The 16,197-nt window shown below is 40.3% G+C and overlaps 4 protein-coding genes across 6 annotated transcripts in view; 2 read left to right on the top strand and 2 right to left on the bottom strand.

The window, feature by feature from the left end:
- Positions 1-1,582: 1,582 nt before the first annotated feature.
- Positions 1,583-5,576, bottom strand: LOC131881950 (telomerase Cajal body protein 1-like). Its single transcript, XM_059228948.1, has 4 exons — positions 5,017-5,576; positions 3,689-3,881; positions 2,040-2,244; positions 1,583-1,976 (listed from the first exon to the last, which is right to left on the bottom strand). Exons 1-4 carry the CDS (start codon positions 5,547-5,549, stop codon positions 1,597-1,599), a joined length of 1,311 nt encoding a protein of 436 aa, XP_059084931.1. The 5' UTR covers positions 5,550-5,576; the 3' UTR covers positions 1,583-1,596.
- A 397-nt stretch (positions 5,577-5,973) lies between these two features.
- LOC131881948 (nucleolar complex protein 3 homolog) lies at positions 5,974-8,084 on the top strand. The gene has a single exon (XM_059228945.1). It carries the CDS (start codon positions 6,076-6,078, stop codon positions 8,059-8,061), a length of 1,986 nt encoding a protein of 661 aa, XP_059084928.1. The 5' UTR covers positions 5,974-6,075; the 3' UTR covers positions 8,062-8,084.
- Positions 8,085-8,391: 307 nt separating this feature from the next.
- On the top strand, positions 8,392-14,963 carry LOC131881951 (fasciculation and elongation protein zeta-2-like). Of its 3 annotated transcripts, XM_059228950.1 has the most exons (5): positions 8,393-8,639; positions 8,715-8,955; positions 10,410-10,749; positions 11,244-11,537; positions 14,136-14,963. In XM_059228950.1, the coding sequence occupies exons 3-5, from the start codon at positions 10,432-10,434 to the stop codon at positions 14,772-14,774; spliced, it is 1,251 nt and encodes a 416-aa protein (XP_059084933.1). In that variant the 5' UTR covers positions 8,393-8,639; positions 8,715-8,955; positions 10,410-10,431; the 3' UTR covers positions 14,775-14,963. The 3 variants fall into 3 exon arrangements, with proteins under 3 accessions (XP_059084934.1, XP_059084933.1, XP_059084932.1); XM_059228951.1 differs by having other exon boundaries at positions 8,392-8,955; positions 10,414-10,749; XM_059228949.1 differs by having other exon boundaries at positions 8,393-8,955.
- The window catches only part of LOC131881956 (uncharacterized), an 8,635-nt gene continuing 7,390 nt past the window's right edge, over positions 14,953-16,197 (bottom strand). Inside the window, exon 2 of the mRNA XM_059228955.1 lies at positions 14,953-15,200. Within this exon, the coding sequence (XP_059084938.1) occupies positions 14,969-15,200 (232 nt within the window). The 3' untranslated portion in view covers positions 14,953-14,968. The remainder of the gene's footprint in view (positions 15,201-16,197) is intronic.

Raw genomic sequence — 16,197 nt, 5'->3', positions numbered from 1 at the left:
AGACCAATATTCAGAACTTCATTGTCCTTATTCTTCTATTCTTTTGCGCATTTCATTTCTTTATTTTTGTTGTGATAACAAGAATAAAAATTAAAAAAGATTAAGGTTCCTTATAAATTCTAATTTTACTTTTTTTTAGCTGAANCTAACATTACTTATGAGAAAAATGTTGGTTATTGGTCAAACCACTTTGACAAAACAAATAATCTGGTTGACTTTGCATTCCCAATGAAAGTGTGCTATTTGTGCAAACAATTCATATAAAAAAAAGTCGCTCAACCAATGTTAAAGAACGATTATTAATGTATCATTTCATGTTGCAATGGTGCAAATAATTACCATTTACAATTTTATGCCTGACAATTGTCAACAGATTAGAACATTTATGCTTAAAATTATTTCAAACCACGAAAGGTTTTAAGCTGCAAATCAACTTGCAAGTCTTTATCATTTGATCACTTGTGGAAAGCATTAAGCAAAGGGTTTTAAAGAGTGGCATATGAACAAATTCAAATGAAATGTACAACTATTGTGCCATATATCTACAATTTGAGTTATCTTTGTCACATAGATTTAGACCAATATTCAGAACTTCATTGTCCTTATTCTTTTATTCTTTTGCGCATTTCATTTCTTTATTTTTGTTGTGATAACAAGAATAACAATTAAAAAAAGATTAAGGTTCCTTATAAATTCTAATTTTACTTTTTTTAACTGAAAGTCAAGAAAAATGAATTCTTCCATTCATATAGCATTTCTATCTAAACCTGCCGCATAAGTTGACGTTTCCAGTATAAATGATCATTGTGCACTGTAAAGCAGAAAAGATATCATCCATTACTTAGCAAGATTTACATATTATCAGAGCTCATTTACAAATTTGAAATTCTTTATTGTAAGATATCAGTTTGATTGAATATTTCAATTACATTGCGTACTATGGATGTGATTTCCCCCATTTGGGAGCCCATTTTCAGGCTAAGTGAAAATTTTATTTTGTCCCATATGATAATAAATCTCTTTATTGCGAAACTTAAGTCAGACAGGATATATATAATTGGTATATGATTCTAAATACAATATTGTTCACTCTTTGGTGATAGGGGTCCATTCTGGGAGTACTGGAGATTCATCTAAATTCTATAGCTTTGACGAAAAACATACTTTCCCCACCATTCTGTTGAAAAAAAAAATGTTTTGATGAGAGGTGTCGTAAGCTTCTTGTCCAGAATGGTAGCCATCTGTCAAAAGCAAAGATCTACCGAGTTGCCGATTGTATTGGAAAAGAGAAGAAACCGAGAAAGAGCGCAAAAGCAAGAAGAAGAGTCACCGGCGGAAGCACGAGTTGAGAAAATCGGAGAGAGATTGAGCTTGGAAATCCAACAATGTACGTTTCATCCGATGTAGCTCGGACATGGTTCGGGGGTTTATGGTCAAGGGAAGAGGCAGGGTTGTAAATTGAGATGTTAAAATTGCTGACAAGACCCCAAGGCATGATTTCGGGCATGATTTGGGTCAACTCGGACGAAAGGTCTTGTAAGCAAGAGACATTTTCCTGATCAAGACTAAGACGATTCCAATATGACAAAATCAATTTTATTCGCCCAATGCCCAAATTTTGAACGAGTTTTCAATCCGTTTCATTTTGGATTCATCACCTTCCCCCTCGATCTCATCTTCCGACGATGAGATCTCGGCGGAGACATCTTTGAAATGTCTTTGACCAGACGACGAAGCAATCTTGCTTTGATAGGGATTAAAAGTGATTCCATTAACGCAATCGCCTCCGTGGACATTCTCCCAGGAAAGAATTGGTTCAATCACAGAAGATTTGCCACTTTCTATTGGAGGTTGGGTGAGATCCCAAACCCGGATGGCGCCATCCGTCCCACCGGAAACCACCATGTCATCTCTGATGTCGAACTGAATCCGTTGATTTGTTTCCACTTTCCGTTCCAAAGTCCCATAAAGTTCGCCTGGAATAAAAGTGCATAAGTATATGATTTAGAATTACGTTTGGGCTTCGATGCAAAACTTGCCTGGATTTCTGAGGTCCCAAATTAGAATTTGATTGTCCTTTCGTCCTCCAGCTAACAGCCGGTTTCCATCTGGAGTGATTTGGATCTGTGTGATGCCTCCGGATTGACCTGTGAGTAGACAGATCAGTTCTCCGGGTTCTGCGTAGACACCAATGGATTTACCATAAGTCCCCACAGCGTAGACTTCACTCAATGCCGGACTGGTCTAAAGAGAGTAAAACCACATTTTTTTCAAGGTAACAGAGAGCCATCCTTACAGAGTCTTTTTGAGAAGGCTGGGATCATAGATTTGGCTATGACCAAGTTTGACACTGAGAATACAGGAAGATGTCATTATTTGTCATAGAAAGAGAGATGGAAACTAGGGGTCGGAGAAACAGTCAGTGATTTTTGTCAAAATTGTTCGTTTTTAGGTTATTATTGATTTTAGCCAAAATAAGTTACAAAATTGTGAAAAAAAAAAGTCATGAAAAAGTGACAAGAGTTGTAATTCGTTTGATTAAGTAATTTGGTGGTTTTACGAGACAAAATACGTCTTGATTATATACATATGCAAATACTGCTTATAAAATGATTGTGGATTGAAGAGGTAAAATTTTTGGGAACGGAATTGATTTTTCGAATCAAAGGAACGAAATTCCATTCGAATACGTAAAAATGGACTTTGATTTTGGTCATGGTCAAAGTAGCTTTTTTAAGTTACGAAAATCAGCCAAAATAAGTTCCGAAAACGTAAACTAAGTTTTAAAAAAGTTGAAAATAGTTTTGATTTGTTTGGATATTCAAGTATTAATGTGTTAATTAAGGTAAAAATTACTAAAAAAAAATAAAAAAAAATTAAATAACATTTTTCAGAATGGGTACCAAAAGGCTCACCCACTTCCCTGGGCCTCTTGCCGGTCTTCAGCAGGCCCTTAGTGTTTGGTTTTGACATCAAGGCTGCTCTCACTTGCATTTTAGAATATTATTTTGGTGGCAAACCTTAGGAGGGTTACCGCTCACCCTAAGGTTTAAATTAGATCTTGGCATTTTGACACTCCTTTATGTGCATGACTCTACTTTATGTGCTCAACACCTCCTATTAAGGATAGCTTGAGGTTGAATGTCAAACAAATCTTTGAGCCAGGACAAACATTGCCCCAATTTTTTTTACACCCACCATGTATTTCTTCTAAATTTCCCCTAAAAATGGCAAAACCCCTTCAATTTGCCCGAAAACCTTCGGTATTAGGTTTGTTTATGGTTAAATCTTATGAAATAGGTTTTTTGCCCCAAAAAGACAAAATTGTTGAAAACCTAATTTAACCTAATTTAACCTAAAAAATATCTTTCCGACCCCTTTTAGTCATTTAGAAGAAACCTAGATAACAAATTGCCCTTCATCTCCATTTTATCTTTTTTTGCGGGCATCTTTACTGCTTTTGAGAGCAGAATTGTGATGGAGAAACGAAAAAAATCTTTTGGCTTTTCAATGCTCATTTTTATGTACTCGATTTAGTTCCATCAGTTTAAACGGTGGGACACGCTTTTTGACTCCCACCTACACATTTTTCCTTAATAGCTTGTCCTCGGGTAAGTTCTTAACTGGCTTAGAGTATGTTATTAAGAAATCTTGATAATATTAAGAATTCATAGTCGGTAGAACTCACAGCGATACAAGATATGATGCCTGAGGGTCCATGAGCTTGTTTCGTCCAAGTTTTTCGAATCTCACAGTCGCGTCCAGGAATTGAAATGTCAAAAATTCGGATTTCGTTTTTCAAGCCCGCAAACAGTTTCTGTCCATGCGGGTCAAATGCCAGGGAATAGGCCGCCACCATCTCATCCACGCCATCAAAGCATCTTGAGTTTGGAAATGAACATGAATGGATGCGTTATACTTTAATGATTAGTTGATATCTTCATGATTTGATAATTCTTATGACTTATATAGACTAATTAAGAGTCATTACTCATTATTATTGTTTGAAGTTAGGTTAAGTTTGGTAAGATTAATTTGAATTTTAATAGTTTTAGGACGAACACGTAAGTCTGCCCTTTAAAATATGCTGTTTTAAAAAACATGCCTCTTGCCAATCTAACTGATGGTTCTCCACGAATTTGTTTTGAGGCAAGCAGGATTGTTTTGGGGGCTTTTTTCAATGGACTTTTATTTTCTAACAAAATAAATCTGCAGTTACTGAATGTAACTGTTGTCCGATGAAAATCATAAGAACATGTTTCTAATGAAAAAAAAATTATCTACTATTTCAATGGGCAACTCGGTTTGCCAACAAGGAAATTAATTAAAACCAGTCTAACGCACTCTGCCATCTTATTTACGAATTTGTCAAAGTCTCAGCTATGAATTCAACCATGAACCTCTGGAATATGGACAGGATTGCCAGCGCCTAAAACTCACTTTTTGGAATCGAATGAATTTCTTTGCATTTCCCTTTAAACGTGCCATGCCCTATATCGCTACAATTGCATTTCTTAACTTTTAGCTTCATTAAAAAAAACTGGATCAAAAGTAATGCCCTCTCAAATGTCACTTCATAACTCTATTTAAAATCAATGATCTGGCCTCTTGATGTAATCAAATCTCACTTCATAAATTTCGTTCGTGTAATGTTATGGATTGACTTTTGAGAGGGCGATTGAGTCATTTGATTGCACTGAAAATTGAACTACAAAGTCGGAGCGATTTAGGGTAAGTCTCAGTTGAAGAAGAGCGCAATATCTGGGGACAATTCCGAAATGTCAATTTTCGACCTTATTATCGCAGTCCATTTTCAAATGGTTCATGATTGAACCAACCACTGGATACCATTCACGATCGGTTTGAGTTAGAGGGCTTGTCAGAGAAAAGTCACTCCAACTCATCCTTTTTTTTCACATGGTAAATAACGTTTTGAATCTCAAAAACTCAAAAAAGGTTCATCAAAAGGTATTTGTTTTTGCCATCCAGGTCAGTTTGAATGAGCCCTGATTTTACCTGTAAGTGGCTCGAATATGACCGTCATAAGCGTCGTACAAGTGAATAGGAGCATATTGAGCCGTGCTCACAAAACAACACGTGTCCGGATTCCTCGAATCCATGGTTGGATACCAACAGAAATCATAGATGAGTTCGCCTTCTGCCATCACAAAACATGGTTTCAGTTCTTGCGGAACGTCTTCGGAATGGTTGGGGGTCTCAAAGATGCGAAGTTGGTTGTCTTCGGAATTGGTCAGTAAACAGAGACCATCAGGGGAGAATTTACATCCGCGGGTAATATTTGTTGAGCATGGATATTGTGCTAATAAAATCGGTCTGGATGAGTCTTTGGTGAGTGAAAACTTGGGTGGAGGTTCGACCTCCATTACATCACATGGCTCTGAGGAGTCGCCTACATTTGCATCTGGGGCCTCGATTGGGCTCAGATCTGATGTTTCGACGTACTCAAGATGCTCTTCCGCATCCAATTTTGTCGGTTCCATTTTATGTGTTTGAAAATAATAATAACAATGCTTCTCATTTGTTTGCATCCATGTCTCCCTAAAGGGTGGCTAGCATGGGATATTTCGTTTCCATGCATTGCCAATGTCTCAGAAAGTACAAAGTTTGTATCATGCTGTTTTAACCTTGCATTGGACTGGTATTGGTTTGAATGCTTGAGCCTTCAGAGGTAACATTCCCATCACTAATTATCATTTCTTAGGTTAAAACTATTGCAGGAGGTGCTAGAAAAGCTTGAATATATGTTCGAAAAAATCCACAATTCTCCTAGCTACCCATGCATAACTAGAGTAATCATATGTAAAAATCATATGGAGTAACTAATATCAAAATATGAGCCCCCAATCATATAGCTATGTTTTCTGTCTATAATTGCATTCTCCCCAGTTGAAATGCTGAATTATTGCCTAAAAATAAGTCATAAGAAAATAATATGCTTTGGTCACCCTAAAAGTGAAAACAACTACCTTTCAAGACCACATGGCTTGATGAAGTTGTCTCCAAAACATTGAACCTTGGCCTTAGATCAGATCCGAAACAGGAACTTGTAGGACGATGAGTTCCAGCAAGACTAGCAAGAGGTCGATCTCTAAGACTAAGAGGAACCTTCAGAAGAGGAACAAGCTTATCAAGAAGGGCAAGTTGAAGCCCAGTCAGAAGAGTTCCACGGCTTGGCACAAGAATCAACAGGCCGGCCACAACTTGAAGAAACTTAGGAAAGGTGAAAAAGGCCGTCATCCCCAGGATCTTGAACAAGACCAGGATGAACCGATCACTAACGGACATGCCAGCGACAGTGAAGATGAGATGGACTTGGATCAGGCCCTGCTCTTGGGAAATCAAGCCAACTTGGCAGCCATGGAGGCCAAAGCCAAGGCCAGATATCAGCAATCCTCTAAGAATCACATGGAGGTGAAGCCATTGTTGCCCATCAAAACGAATAAGGGATTGGTCCAGCAGAATCGGATTGTGGAGGAGGCTGAAGATGGATCCGAAGGAGAAGAAGACGAGGCGGTGGAGAATGGCGAGGAAGAAGATGACGAAGATCAGGGTCCTCAGACCACGTTATCACTGATGGCGAACCGTGAGATGCAACTGTCCGAATTGCGGTTGATGCTGGGCAACATGGCTACGGCCTTCCTTCAGGATCCCCACCAACGGATCCATTTATTGGATCAACTGGTGGCCACGTTGTCCTCTCAGAATGCCGTACTGAAGAATGTCGGATGGATGCTAGCTGTCTCCACCATTGTAGAAGTCTTCAATGACATCATTCCGGCGTACCGAATCGCCGATCCTGAAGACAAGAATACCGAGGTCACTCTGAAGAAGGAAACGTTGAAGCTTCAGAGATTTGAGAAGACCCTCTTGGAGTCGGCCAAGACCTTTTTGGTCAAAATCCAAAACCGAGCCAAGGCTGCCAAGCTACGTCCCGAAAAGGCTAATCTTCATACGGTCAGGTGCTTGGGCGAACTTTGCACCAGGCACCCACAGTTTAATTATTCGCCGAACATCGTTCAGCTTTTGATCCCGCTGATGGGTTCCAAACACGCCGAAACTCGAGCCATCGTGCGAGACACCATTTCCACCCTCCTTCGAGAGGATAAACGAGGAGAGATATCCCTGCACGTGGTCAAATGCATCAAGAAGGAAGTGGTCCGGCTCAAGTATCATTGTCGACCGGACTTCATCGAGTGTATGCTTGACCTAAAGCTTTCAGAAGTGGTGCCCAAGGAAGAAGATGACGCCCCTCGATCCAAGAAATCCAAGAAGGAAAAACAAACGATTTCCAAGAAGGAGAAGAAGCGCCAGAAAGCCATGTCCAAGCTGGAAAAAGAACTCTTGGAAGCCAAAGGTTCAGAGTGCAAGGCCACTAGGCTGAAGCACCTGACCGAGGTCACCAAGATCATCTTCCATGTGCTGTTTACCATCATCAAGGATGACGACTCTCTCCTTTTGGGTCCCGCTCTGAAAGTCATTTCGCGGTTTTCTCATACCATCAGCATCGACTTTCTCTACGATATTGTGAATAACATCGCCAGATTGGTGCAAAATGAAACCATTGAGCGCGGCTTCAGGCTGCAAGCCATCAAAACCAGTCTCGACTTGCTCAACAGCAACAACGGGGTCGTTAACTACGACACCAACGTGTTCCTCAAGCCGTTGTCCCAGCTTCTGCCCTTCATGGACCTCAATCAAAATGATATCGACCATGCCCTGTCAGGTATCACCTACAGTATGGCGGTCAAGAGACGGAAGCAGGTTTCATCCAGCATGGTAGTTTTCCTGGGAAAATGTGTCAGTTCCCAATTGTTACACAATGAAGGTCTTAAAGAGGTCATGAGCACCATAACAAGTCTCAAAACGGCTCACTCCATTCTGAGCAATGACATGTTGGAGGCCGAGGGCGTGATTGTGCCCAAGGGTCCAGAAATGAGCTCCAATATTTTGGCTCTAGGGTCAACACATTGGGAATACAGCCTGTTGAAGTCGCACTACGACCCAGAGGTAGCCGATGGTGTGCAAGAATGGCTGAAATGATTAAATAAACCAATCTGAATCCACCCTAACAGCCTTCATTTCGTTCGAAACCGGCTTGAGTTTCAGCGCAACTCGACCGCCAATTTACCACAAAACTTCTGGAATCTTTCCCGCGACAGGGTCCGGTCAGTTCTAGGTCACTCCACTTAGTAATACATTATCTTTTAACTAATAAATAGTCTACTCACACCTGTAAAACTATCATGGTACTCTTTTTATACCCCCATTATATCGATGTTGAAGGTGACTATTCAAAAATCACCTCTATTAAGCCCCGAGAGTATCTATGTTTGGCTTTGTCTTCAAAAGATCGAAACCCTGAAGCAGGCACAGAGAGAACCAAAACTTTTGGTGTGGTCACTCCCTATTTTGGGAGAAGTTCTAAGCCCATCCCGAAAGACGGAAAGAGAGAGAGACGGAGAAAGACGTTCGCGTTCCACATACGTGCAAATACACACCCTCAATTTCTCTTTCTGTCCCATAAGTCTGCTGTCAATCGAGAGTTCCAAGGAGCGCTCTTTCCCAAAAGGTCCCTTTTTCTCTCACAAATGGATCACAGACTAGCTGTATAGCCACGGGTCCGTTTGTTCCACCACAACTAGAAGTAGCAGTATTGGTTGTTAGCAGCTCAAAGCTGAAGTTGTTCCTTTCAGAGGCAGTTCATGTTCCACCACCAACAAGTAAGGTAGAGTCCCCTGAAAAACAGCACTGAGCCCTCCTAAAACTGAATACACAAGGCATTGGTGGGGCTACATTGCGGACATCGACCAGCAGTATTTGGGGGTTTTCCCGGGTCAGACTAAGAAAATGTGATAATGTCCCTTGTCTGACTTGAAAGTCGTCAATCTCATGAAATTTGTGCCTCGAAGAGATAAACTCTTTTGTTACTAACAGGTAAGTCAACACAAACCAACTAACTACAACAATGTTTAAAATATTGGGTGTTGAAACCGGTCCAAGAGATTAGCTAAAGCAAGGAAATGTTGTTTTCTTGGATATAGTTAACTTGGATGGCAGTTGTTAGCATGGCTAGTCAATAACAGATGGCGTCATGACCACTTATTGTTCCTGCTAGTCTGTCAATATATCATGCTCCTAATAGAGTTGCTTAAAGCTGACGTACAACAATAACCCTGGACAAAGCAATCATTCTTAGCATAGACGTAATAACTAACTCAAATTTCGTGACAACTCCCATCGGCTCATCCAGGTCATTTGAGGTGAAGAAGCAGGCTCTAATACAATTTAAGCGCCAGCGTTTTTGTTCTCGATCATTATGTTTTGCTCAAGATAGACCACATATTTTCCCTCAGAAAGCCACTACGTCTCCAGTTTTTACCATCCTTCACGCTCTAGTTTCCAATCTAAACATGACGGGTACATCGGTAAATTACGAACACTCAATTGTCTCGTCTCAAAAGGGCTCTTCTTTTTCTCTCATTAAGAGCTACTACCATGTTCTCATTCGGATTGCCCACTTTTGTATCCAACGTTAATGAGAGCCCTGATAAGGCTTTGTGCCAATAGATGTATCATCTGCTGATGAAAGTTGTGTCGTACGTTCGCAGGAAAAGACTTGTTTCCACTTTGATTTTCCCTCTTTCCCTCAGTTGTTAGCTTGGAACTTGGATCTGATCGGGTTTTGGCAATTGCTTACAGGCACCAGTGGAAGTGGTACTTCTTCCTCCCTTAGGGAATTAGCAAAACTTGGGAAGGAACCTAATGAGTGAGTCAGTCGATCGTAGGTATTTACGAGTCATTGGAACATGTAATGTTCCTCTTCGTCTCAAAAAAGAGGGTTTGGAACTAGAGCAAGAACTAATGGATCAAGGCCAAGAATTGGGAGGGTAAATCCGGCAGAATAGATGACTGATCCTAATCATGACTGTTTCTTAGGATTTTGCCCTACGACCAGAATGTTCTTGTCGGTTGTGCGTGCATGTTATCAGGAACCAAGACCACGTAATCACTTTTATTATAAAAAAGATGGTCCAGAACATTTCGGCCCGATTTGATCTGTAATGAATCCTCAGCATATTTCCTCTCCTATATCATCTTTTCAGTACTAATCACAAGGTTTACCATTATTTTATTTTTGCACTCATTATCATTTTGTTTCACTTTGGATTGGAGTAAGATTTATATCACTTTTTGTATGTAGTCCAATAAATATAAGCGCTCATGCTTATACTCTATTAGTTCCAACTTGCAACTTGGTCATAAAAATTGAAGAGAAAGTCCCTAGTCCCCAACCTCCATGGTAGCTTTGTTTCTAATTGCTTCTTCTTGTGCCAAAGTCTCTCCTGTTTCATTCGTTATGGATCCTCATTGAAATTCCCTACTTTCAGCCAGATATTCTTGGTTATCATAATGAATTCCGGTGAATTAAAAGTGGATGTGCCTTTGGCCTCCATGGAGTCCGACATGGATGACGATCTCGAGTCCACTCACTCCGATACGAACCCACATCCAGCATCTGGAGTGAGCAAGAGCACCAAGCAAAGCATCAATGCCGCCAACAAATCCAGGTCTTCATCGGCCAATAGAAGAGCCTCGCCCAGATTCAATCTGGATGGAACGGATTCCATGACCGGATCTCTGGAGGATTTGGTGAACTCCTTCGACGACAAGTTGACCAACGTGTTCCATGACTATCAAGAACAAGTGGATAAAATCGCACCAGTTCAGGTAAAGAATCCAAGCATGACTGTGATCGTCACATGTTCGGGTAATGAGTCTTGCATGACTGATTCGACGTCATTTGCTTCACACCATGCCGATTTTCACACAAAGAACTGACACACGAACGCCTTATGATGGATCTTCCTAGCATGCTTTTGATATGAAACCCAGACAGAGGAGCATGAAGGTTTCTGGTCGTAATTTATGACCATTGAAACCTTGATGAGAGCGAGCAAGGTGGTTCACGGTACTTTGAATTGATCACTCGGATGAGGACGAAGATGGTTCTTTTTCTCGTTCCCATTGTCTAGAGATGCATTAGGACCTCTCATGGGAGTTTTGGGGGCCTGGCTCTCGACATTTGGGCCTTTTGCGCCCTGGTTTTTCTTGGCAGAGTATTTATCAATGAGAATAGAGTGTGGTGTAGGCCCTTTTTTTACTAATATCCAGATGGTGTGAGCTGGTTGAAGTTCGTTATATTGGATATCGGACCATTTTAGGTTCGCTCCCAAGAAGAGATCATGAACGAATGCCAGGTTTGGTGGACGATAACCGGAAACTTTGGGAACATGATGCCCATTGATTGGTCCAAATCCACGGTGAGAGCCAAGCATCTGCCCACTTTGAATCTAATGGGTGCCAAACCCGCCAGTCGAGGTCGTTCTTCATCTACCGCACGAACTGCCAGAGATTCCGTGAACAATGGAGATGATCTCGAGGAGGAAGATGACATCGTGGCTGCTGATCTGGATATGCATAGCCTGATCCTGTCATCGCATCAGCAAGAGAATTCCGTGAGTGCATTTTAAATCTTCACGAATGTTTTATTCTATGTAGGTAAACGGAGATTTTGGGATGTATTTTTATTTTTGCTGAGTTTCTGCAAAAGCACATATTAAATGATCAATCCTGTATTCAATGGCTAGCCATTTCTGATAAACTTAATTTTTTGGTGGATATTATTTGAGTATGAATCTAGAGTTGAATAATATCATTAAAACCTTCCATCTTAAATTGCTGTCAATCTTATTTGGTGACGACGGTTTCAAAGCCTGCAAAAAAAGTGCTCATGTCTTGGAGTTGTATTAGAATCTTGGTAAGTTTTTGGACTTCAGCAGGTCAGATTTTGGACTAGTATGTCTTTTAAACCATGATTATGCCACTTATATTAACACCTTTATGAAGTAAATTGAGCGAAATAGCGCCTAACACCTAAACTGATTTTGAAAGTATTTTTACCATCGGAATATGATTTTTTTTAAATATTGTAATATCGTTATGCAACTAAAAAAGATCATCGTGTTACGTAGACATGGGTAGAAAATTTCCTTTTTTCGTAGGTCATGCAGCTTCACCACACATTGGAAATTAATAGATTGAACGGTATGATCTGAACAATTTAAATATTGTTCCCGAACTATGAAGGTAAAAGGGACATTTTTGACTGTCTTAAAATGATTTTACGCCTAAAGATGAATAAAAGTGATTTTTCCAAAATGTTTTGGCCAGAACGGAAAAAGCCCCCCTTGCAGCATTTCCCTTTCTCGCAAAAAACCATGGGGATGTTTCCTAATCTTCACAAAGCACTTGACGAAGTCACATCTTGAACCCAAATACAAACTTGGGATTGATTGGTTACGAAACTTCAGTCTCTAGAGGAAAAGGGTGAATCGGACTCCTATCCAAACCACGACTTCTAAGGAGGGTTAACGAGACGAGTGGAAATCCAAGATGGGCTTTTCCCCTTTCCTCCCTTCTCATCTTGACTAAGCGTCCTCACTTCCTGCCGGAAATGGTTCAGCCAAAATCCTCCTCAAAGTAGCGAACCCAAAATAAAAAATAAAAAGAGGCCGTTCAGTGGACGATTCACTACTATCTTGAGCGCAATACTCTATAGGGCTTCTGAAGTGAAGGGAAAAACAGTAAAACAAGAGAGCTTGTCATTGGATTGTGGTTGTTCCGCGTTAATTTACTCAATAAGTGTGTGGCTTTAGGATAGTTGAAATTGGTGATCTTATTTCGGTAAGGATTTCACGAAATCCCTCATCATTTTTTTTAATCAGTGGAAATAAACATTACGTCCAAGTTGCACAGTTTGGTAATTTTTTGGAACTGCCATATTTTGTGTAGTTCTGACACTGTACAACTATTCCGGATCAATATTAAAACACTGTTTGCCCAAACAAGCCGACGAATTCAATTAAATAACAAAATTCAATCCATTCATGGTGCAGATAGGCTCTGCTACTTGTCTTCACTTTCCTCCACAATCTGAAGTCAGCTGCTTAATTCCACTTCACACCAGCCAAGATTGCTGCAGTTCGCTGTTATTGACGGGAATATCTGCATGTTCTTGATCGAAATGAACGAGTCCATATACTTGGATGATGACCCCAATAGCCGGAAAAAAGGGGAAGTCTCCCCTCCGTGTTCCAAGCGGTGGTCCTAAATTCTCAATGATCCTCGGAACCTCCGTGGCATACCGAACGTGACACCTTTTACATAGCCTTAAACAGAAGAGATGTATCCTTGGCCGTAAGGCTGCCATAGCTTCTTTGCTCTGAAATTTAGACCCTAGTTTCTTGCGAGTTGTCCAACTTTGGGGTCGTAATCGTTTCTTTATGGGATATCATTATTCTTGCACATTTTGGCCTTTTCCAAGAGTCCTACTTTGCTGGAAAACCAGGTACAAAGCTTCCACAATGGTTGGTGTTATTTGGGAATGGTGTTATATATTCATGAATTTGTCAAGTCCATAGGATGCTTGTTGGATTTCGGACCAATGCGAAACATTTCCAGAGGGCTTTTTACGTGGTCTTGTCATATATGGTCTTCAAACAAATTATTATTTAAGAGAGTGATTATTTAAAATATTTTCCTACATTGAACTGTATTTTTTCCTTGATTACCGAATGATAAAAAATCAGTTAAGTAGTACATAAATGGATTCAGTTTATGTTTATTGTCTATTGATGAATGATATTGTCAACTTGATGAACCAGATTCCCCAACATTTATTTGATGGAAATGATATGTGGCGACACCTCTCAATCTTACAAGCAACTAACCATTCAAAGATTTTTTTTCATATTTTTTTAAAACTTACTTTATGGATAATTTGTGATTTCCAAACACAATTGCCCAACAATAGGTAGACTCGATCTAGAGAGGCAAATAGTGCCTCAAAAAACAAACTATCATTATTCTTTTTCAATTTAATTGTCTCGTGACATGTGACAAAGTAACTCCGGCCCCATTGAACCATAAATCAATTTGAATTTATATTTGACTAGACGATGTGAAATTGACTTTAGCCGCTGATCTGCAAAATCAAAAAGTTCACTCCTACATATGTTCCCATGTGTAACATCAGCCCTCCAATTGTGTTCCAGGACCAGATTAAAAGTGCCGAGGAAGTCATAAAAGAGATCGACGATATGATCGAAGAGAGCGATCTACAAGACACAGAAGATGATAACGGCCTTGGTCAAAGCGGAGGTCCTTTCCAATCCGAAGGGTCTCACAACCGACCATCCAACTCCTCCTCATCCACATCCACCCACCTTCGAGAGCATCCAGCCGGGTTCTCGTCGTACCAAAGATCCTCGCAAATGGTTAGTCAAGCCTTGGCCGGACGGAAATTGGAAGAGCTCTCCTCCAACGAGCTCAGTCAGATCTTGAACGATATCGAGATTCTCGTCCGAGAACTCTCCGAGGAGTTGGTCAACGATCTGGGCGTCCGAGACGAGCTAGAGTATGAGAAAGAACTCAAGAACACCTTCATCTCATTGCTCCTATCCATCCAAAGCAAGAGACGGCAACACGTGGCCGATGGTGGCAAGATGCGGCGGGATCCCAAGGACATGTACAAATATTTGACCACCGTGATTCCTTACCAACCGGAAAGAGGCGAACCTCCATTGGCCACGTTACAAGTCCTGGTGAAGATCCTGAAGTCCATCAATGAGGACTCGCCAGCCGTCCCGGCCTTACTCACCGATTACATTTTGAAGGTCCTCTGTCCGTCTTAAAGAGGACCCGAGTGGATTGCATTGAATCGCCTCACGTTTTGTTTGACTCTCGAGAGAACTTTATTTTCCCGTGGCATATACTCTCTGTATTAAATTCGTTTCAGAATCTCTTTTAGTCTCATGTTACTCTGATAGAATGTCACCCAATGCTGTTGTCCATAGCCATGTTGAAATACACCATTAACTTGCTCCGCTCAGATTTTTTCCACGTTTGGCAGGTTGAGGAAGGTGAGCAAAAGGAACAGGAATAACCCGATTGGAATGGATAAGGCCGTGACGCCGAGAAAGGCTCGACCAACGTGATGTCGGAGGGGAATATTTGCGCTCCGAGCTTTCTCGGCGACAGCTGACAATTCTTGAAGCATCTCTTGGAGCTCTTGTTGCATCTCTTCTTCTTGATGGTTCATTTCGTACACGGCTTTCCTCCTATGGAAAATTATGAATTTAGAGTACATTTTTAAAGGCCTTTGTTTTTCTTCGGCATTTTATGGTGTATTTTTATGACAAACGCTCACATTAACAGGTGGGTAAATTACGATTGCAGGGCTGAAGAAAACAGTCAAATGCTTCTTCTTTTTTTAGGTCTTTTCACCTTTTGAGGGGTAATGATTTTCTCATTTTTAATATACAAATATCCGCTTATTTAAAAGCTCAGGATCTTATTCACAAAGGGAGCTGGGTTTTCTTTACGTAATTAAAAATCATCTTAAAACGTAACATACGTTTGGTTGTACATGCCACTTTTTTTTACAAAAAGCGCATTTTCTCTTTTTTCTCTTTTGACTATCTCTCATTTTTGCCAAATATATTTGCCATTCTTTTGCATCCCTCACTATGAGAAATTTTGATTGCGAGAAAAGACTAAAACATGGTTGTAGGGCTCTCATTTTTTCGGCATATTGAAAAATGTTATTATGATATTTTTTTGGCAAAAATTAGAAAAACATTGAAACCATCAGTTTTAGTATTCATGTGAAGTCAGTTATTGCAATGAAATCGATGTCTCATACACTTCCCATATATTCTGTTGGTTTTTGCAACCATTTGTCTTCTTTTTTTTTAAAAACCTGACATTGCTGAAAACATTCTTGAACATTCATTACTTGACTTTTATTTATATATATTATTTGATCGACCAACGAATTGGAGTTGGCTGATCTGGCTAATCCTTGAATGTAAGGTTGATCCGGAATTTTAGTCAAAAACTTGTCCAAGTCTGACGTAAATCCTACAACTGGATCAACGCCTACTTAAGCCCTAAGAATAATTGAGGGCAGCAAATTGAACAATGAAGGAGCCCGAGAAAGAAGAGATGTGGACTTCATTGTTTTAACTAGCCTGGATTCTCGAGGGCTTGAAGGTGCTCTCAAAACGCACATTAAGCCTCTACGGTCACTACAATTGACCCTAAATCCTGGGTTGG

The sequence above is a fragment of the Tigriopus californicus genome, chromosome 6 (assembly GCF_007210705.1).
Source record: "Tigriopus californicus strain San Diego chromosome 6, Tcal_SD_v2.1, whole genome shotgun sequence".
Taxonomy (NCBI): domain Eukaryota; kingdom Metazoa; phylum Arthropoda; class Copepoda; order Harpacticoida; family Harpacticidae; genus Tigriopus; species Tigriopus californicus.
The sequence above is the reverse complement of the archived record's forward strand: the minus strand, read 5'-3'. Positions and strand labels throughout refer to the sequence as shown.

Coding starts and splice junctions, on each gene's coding strand:
- LOC131881950 (XM_059228948.1), bottom strand. CDS start 5,549: ATGCAAACAAATGAGAAGCATTGTTATTATTATTTTCAAACACATAAA. Junction 3,882..5,016: donor CATATTCGAGCCACTTACAG/GTAAAATCAGGG, acceptor TCCAAACTCAAG/ATGCTTTGATGGCGTGGATG. Junction 2,245..3,688: donor GCATCATATCTTGTATCGCT/GTGAGTTCTACC, acceptor TACTCTCTTTAG/ACCAGTCCGGCATTGAGTGA.
- LOC131881948 (XM_059228945.1), top strand. CDS start 6,076: ATGAGTTCCAGCAAGACTAGCAAGAGGTCGATCTCTAAGACTAAGAGG.
- LOC131881951 (XM_059228951.1), top strand. CDS start 10,432: ATGAATTCCGGTGAATTAAAAGTGGATGTGCCTTTGGCCTCCATGGAG. Junction 10,750..11,243: donor ATAAAATCGCACCAGTTCAG/GTAAAGAATCCA, acceptor GGACCATTTTAG/GTTCGCTCCCAAGAAGAGAT. Junction 11,538..14,135: donor CGCATCAGCAAGAGAATTCC/GTGAGTGCATTT, acceptor ATTGTGTTCCAG/GACCAGATTAAAAGTGCCGA.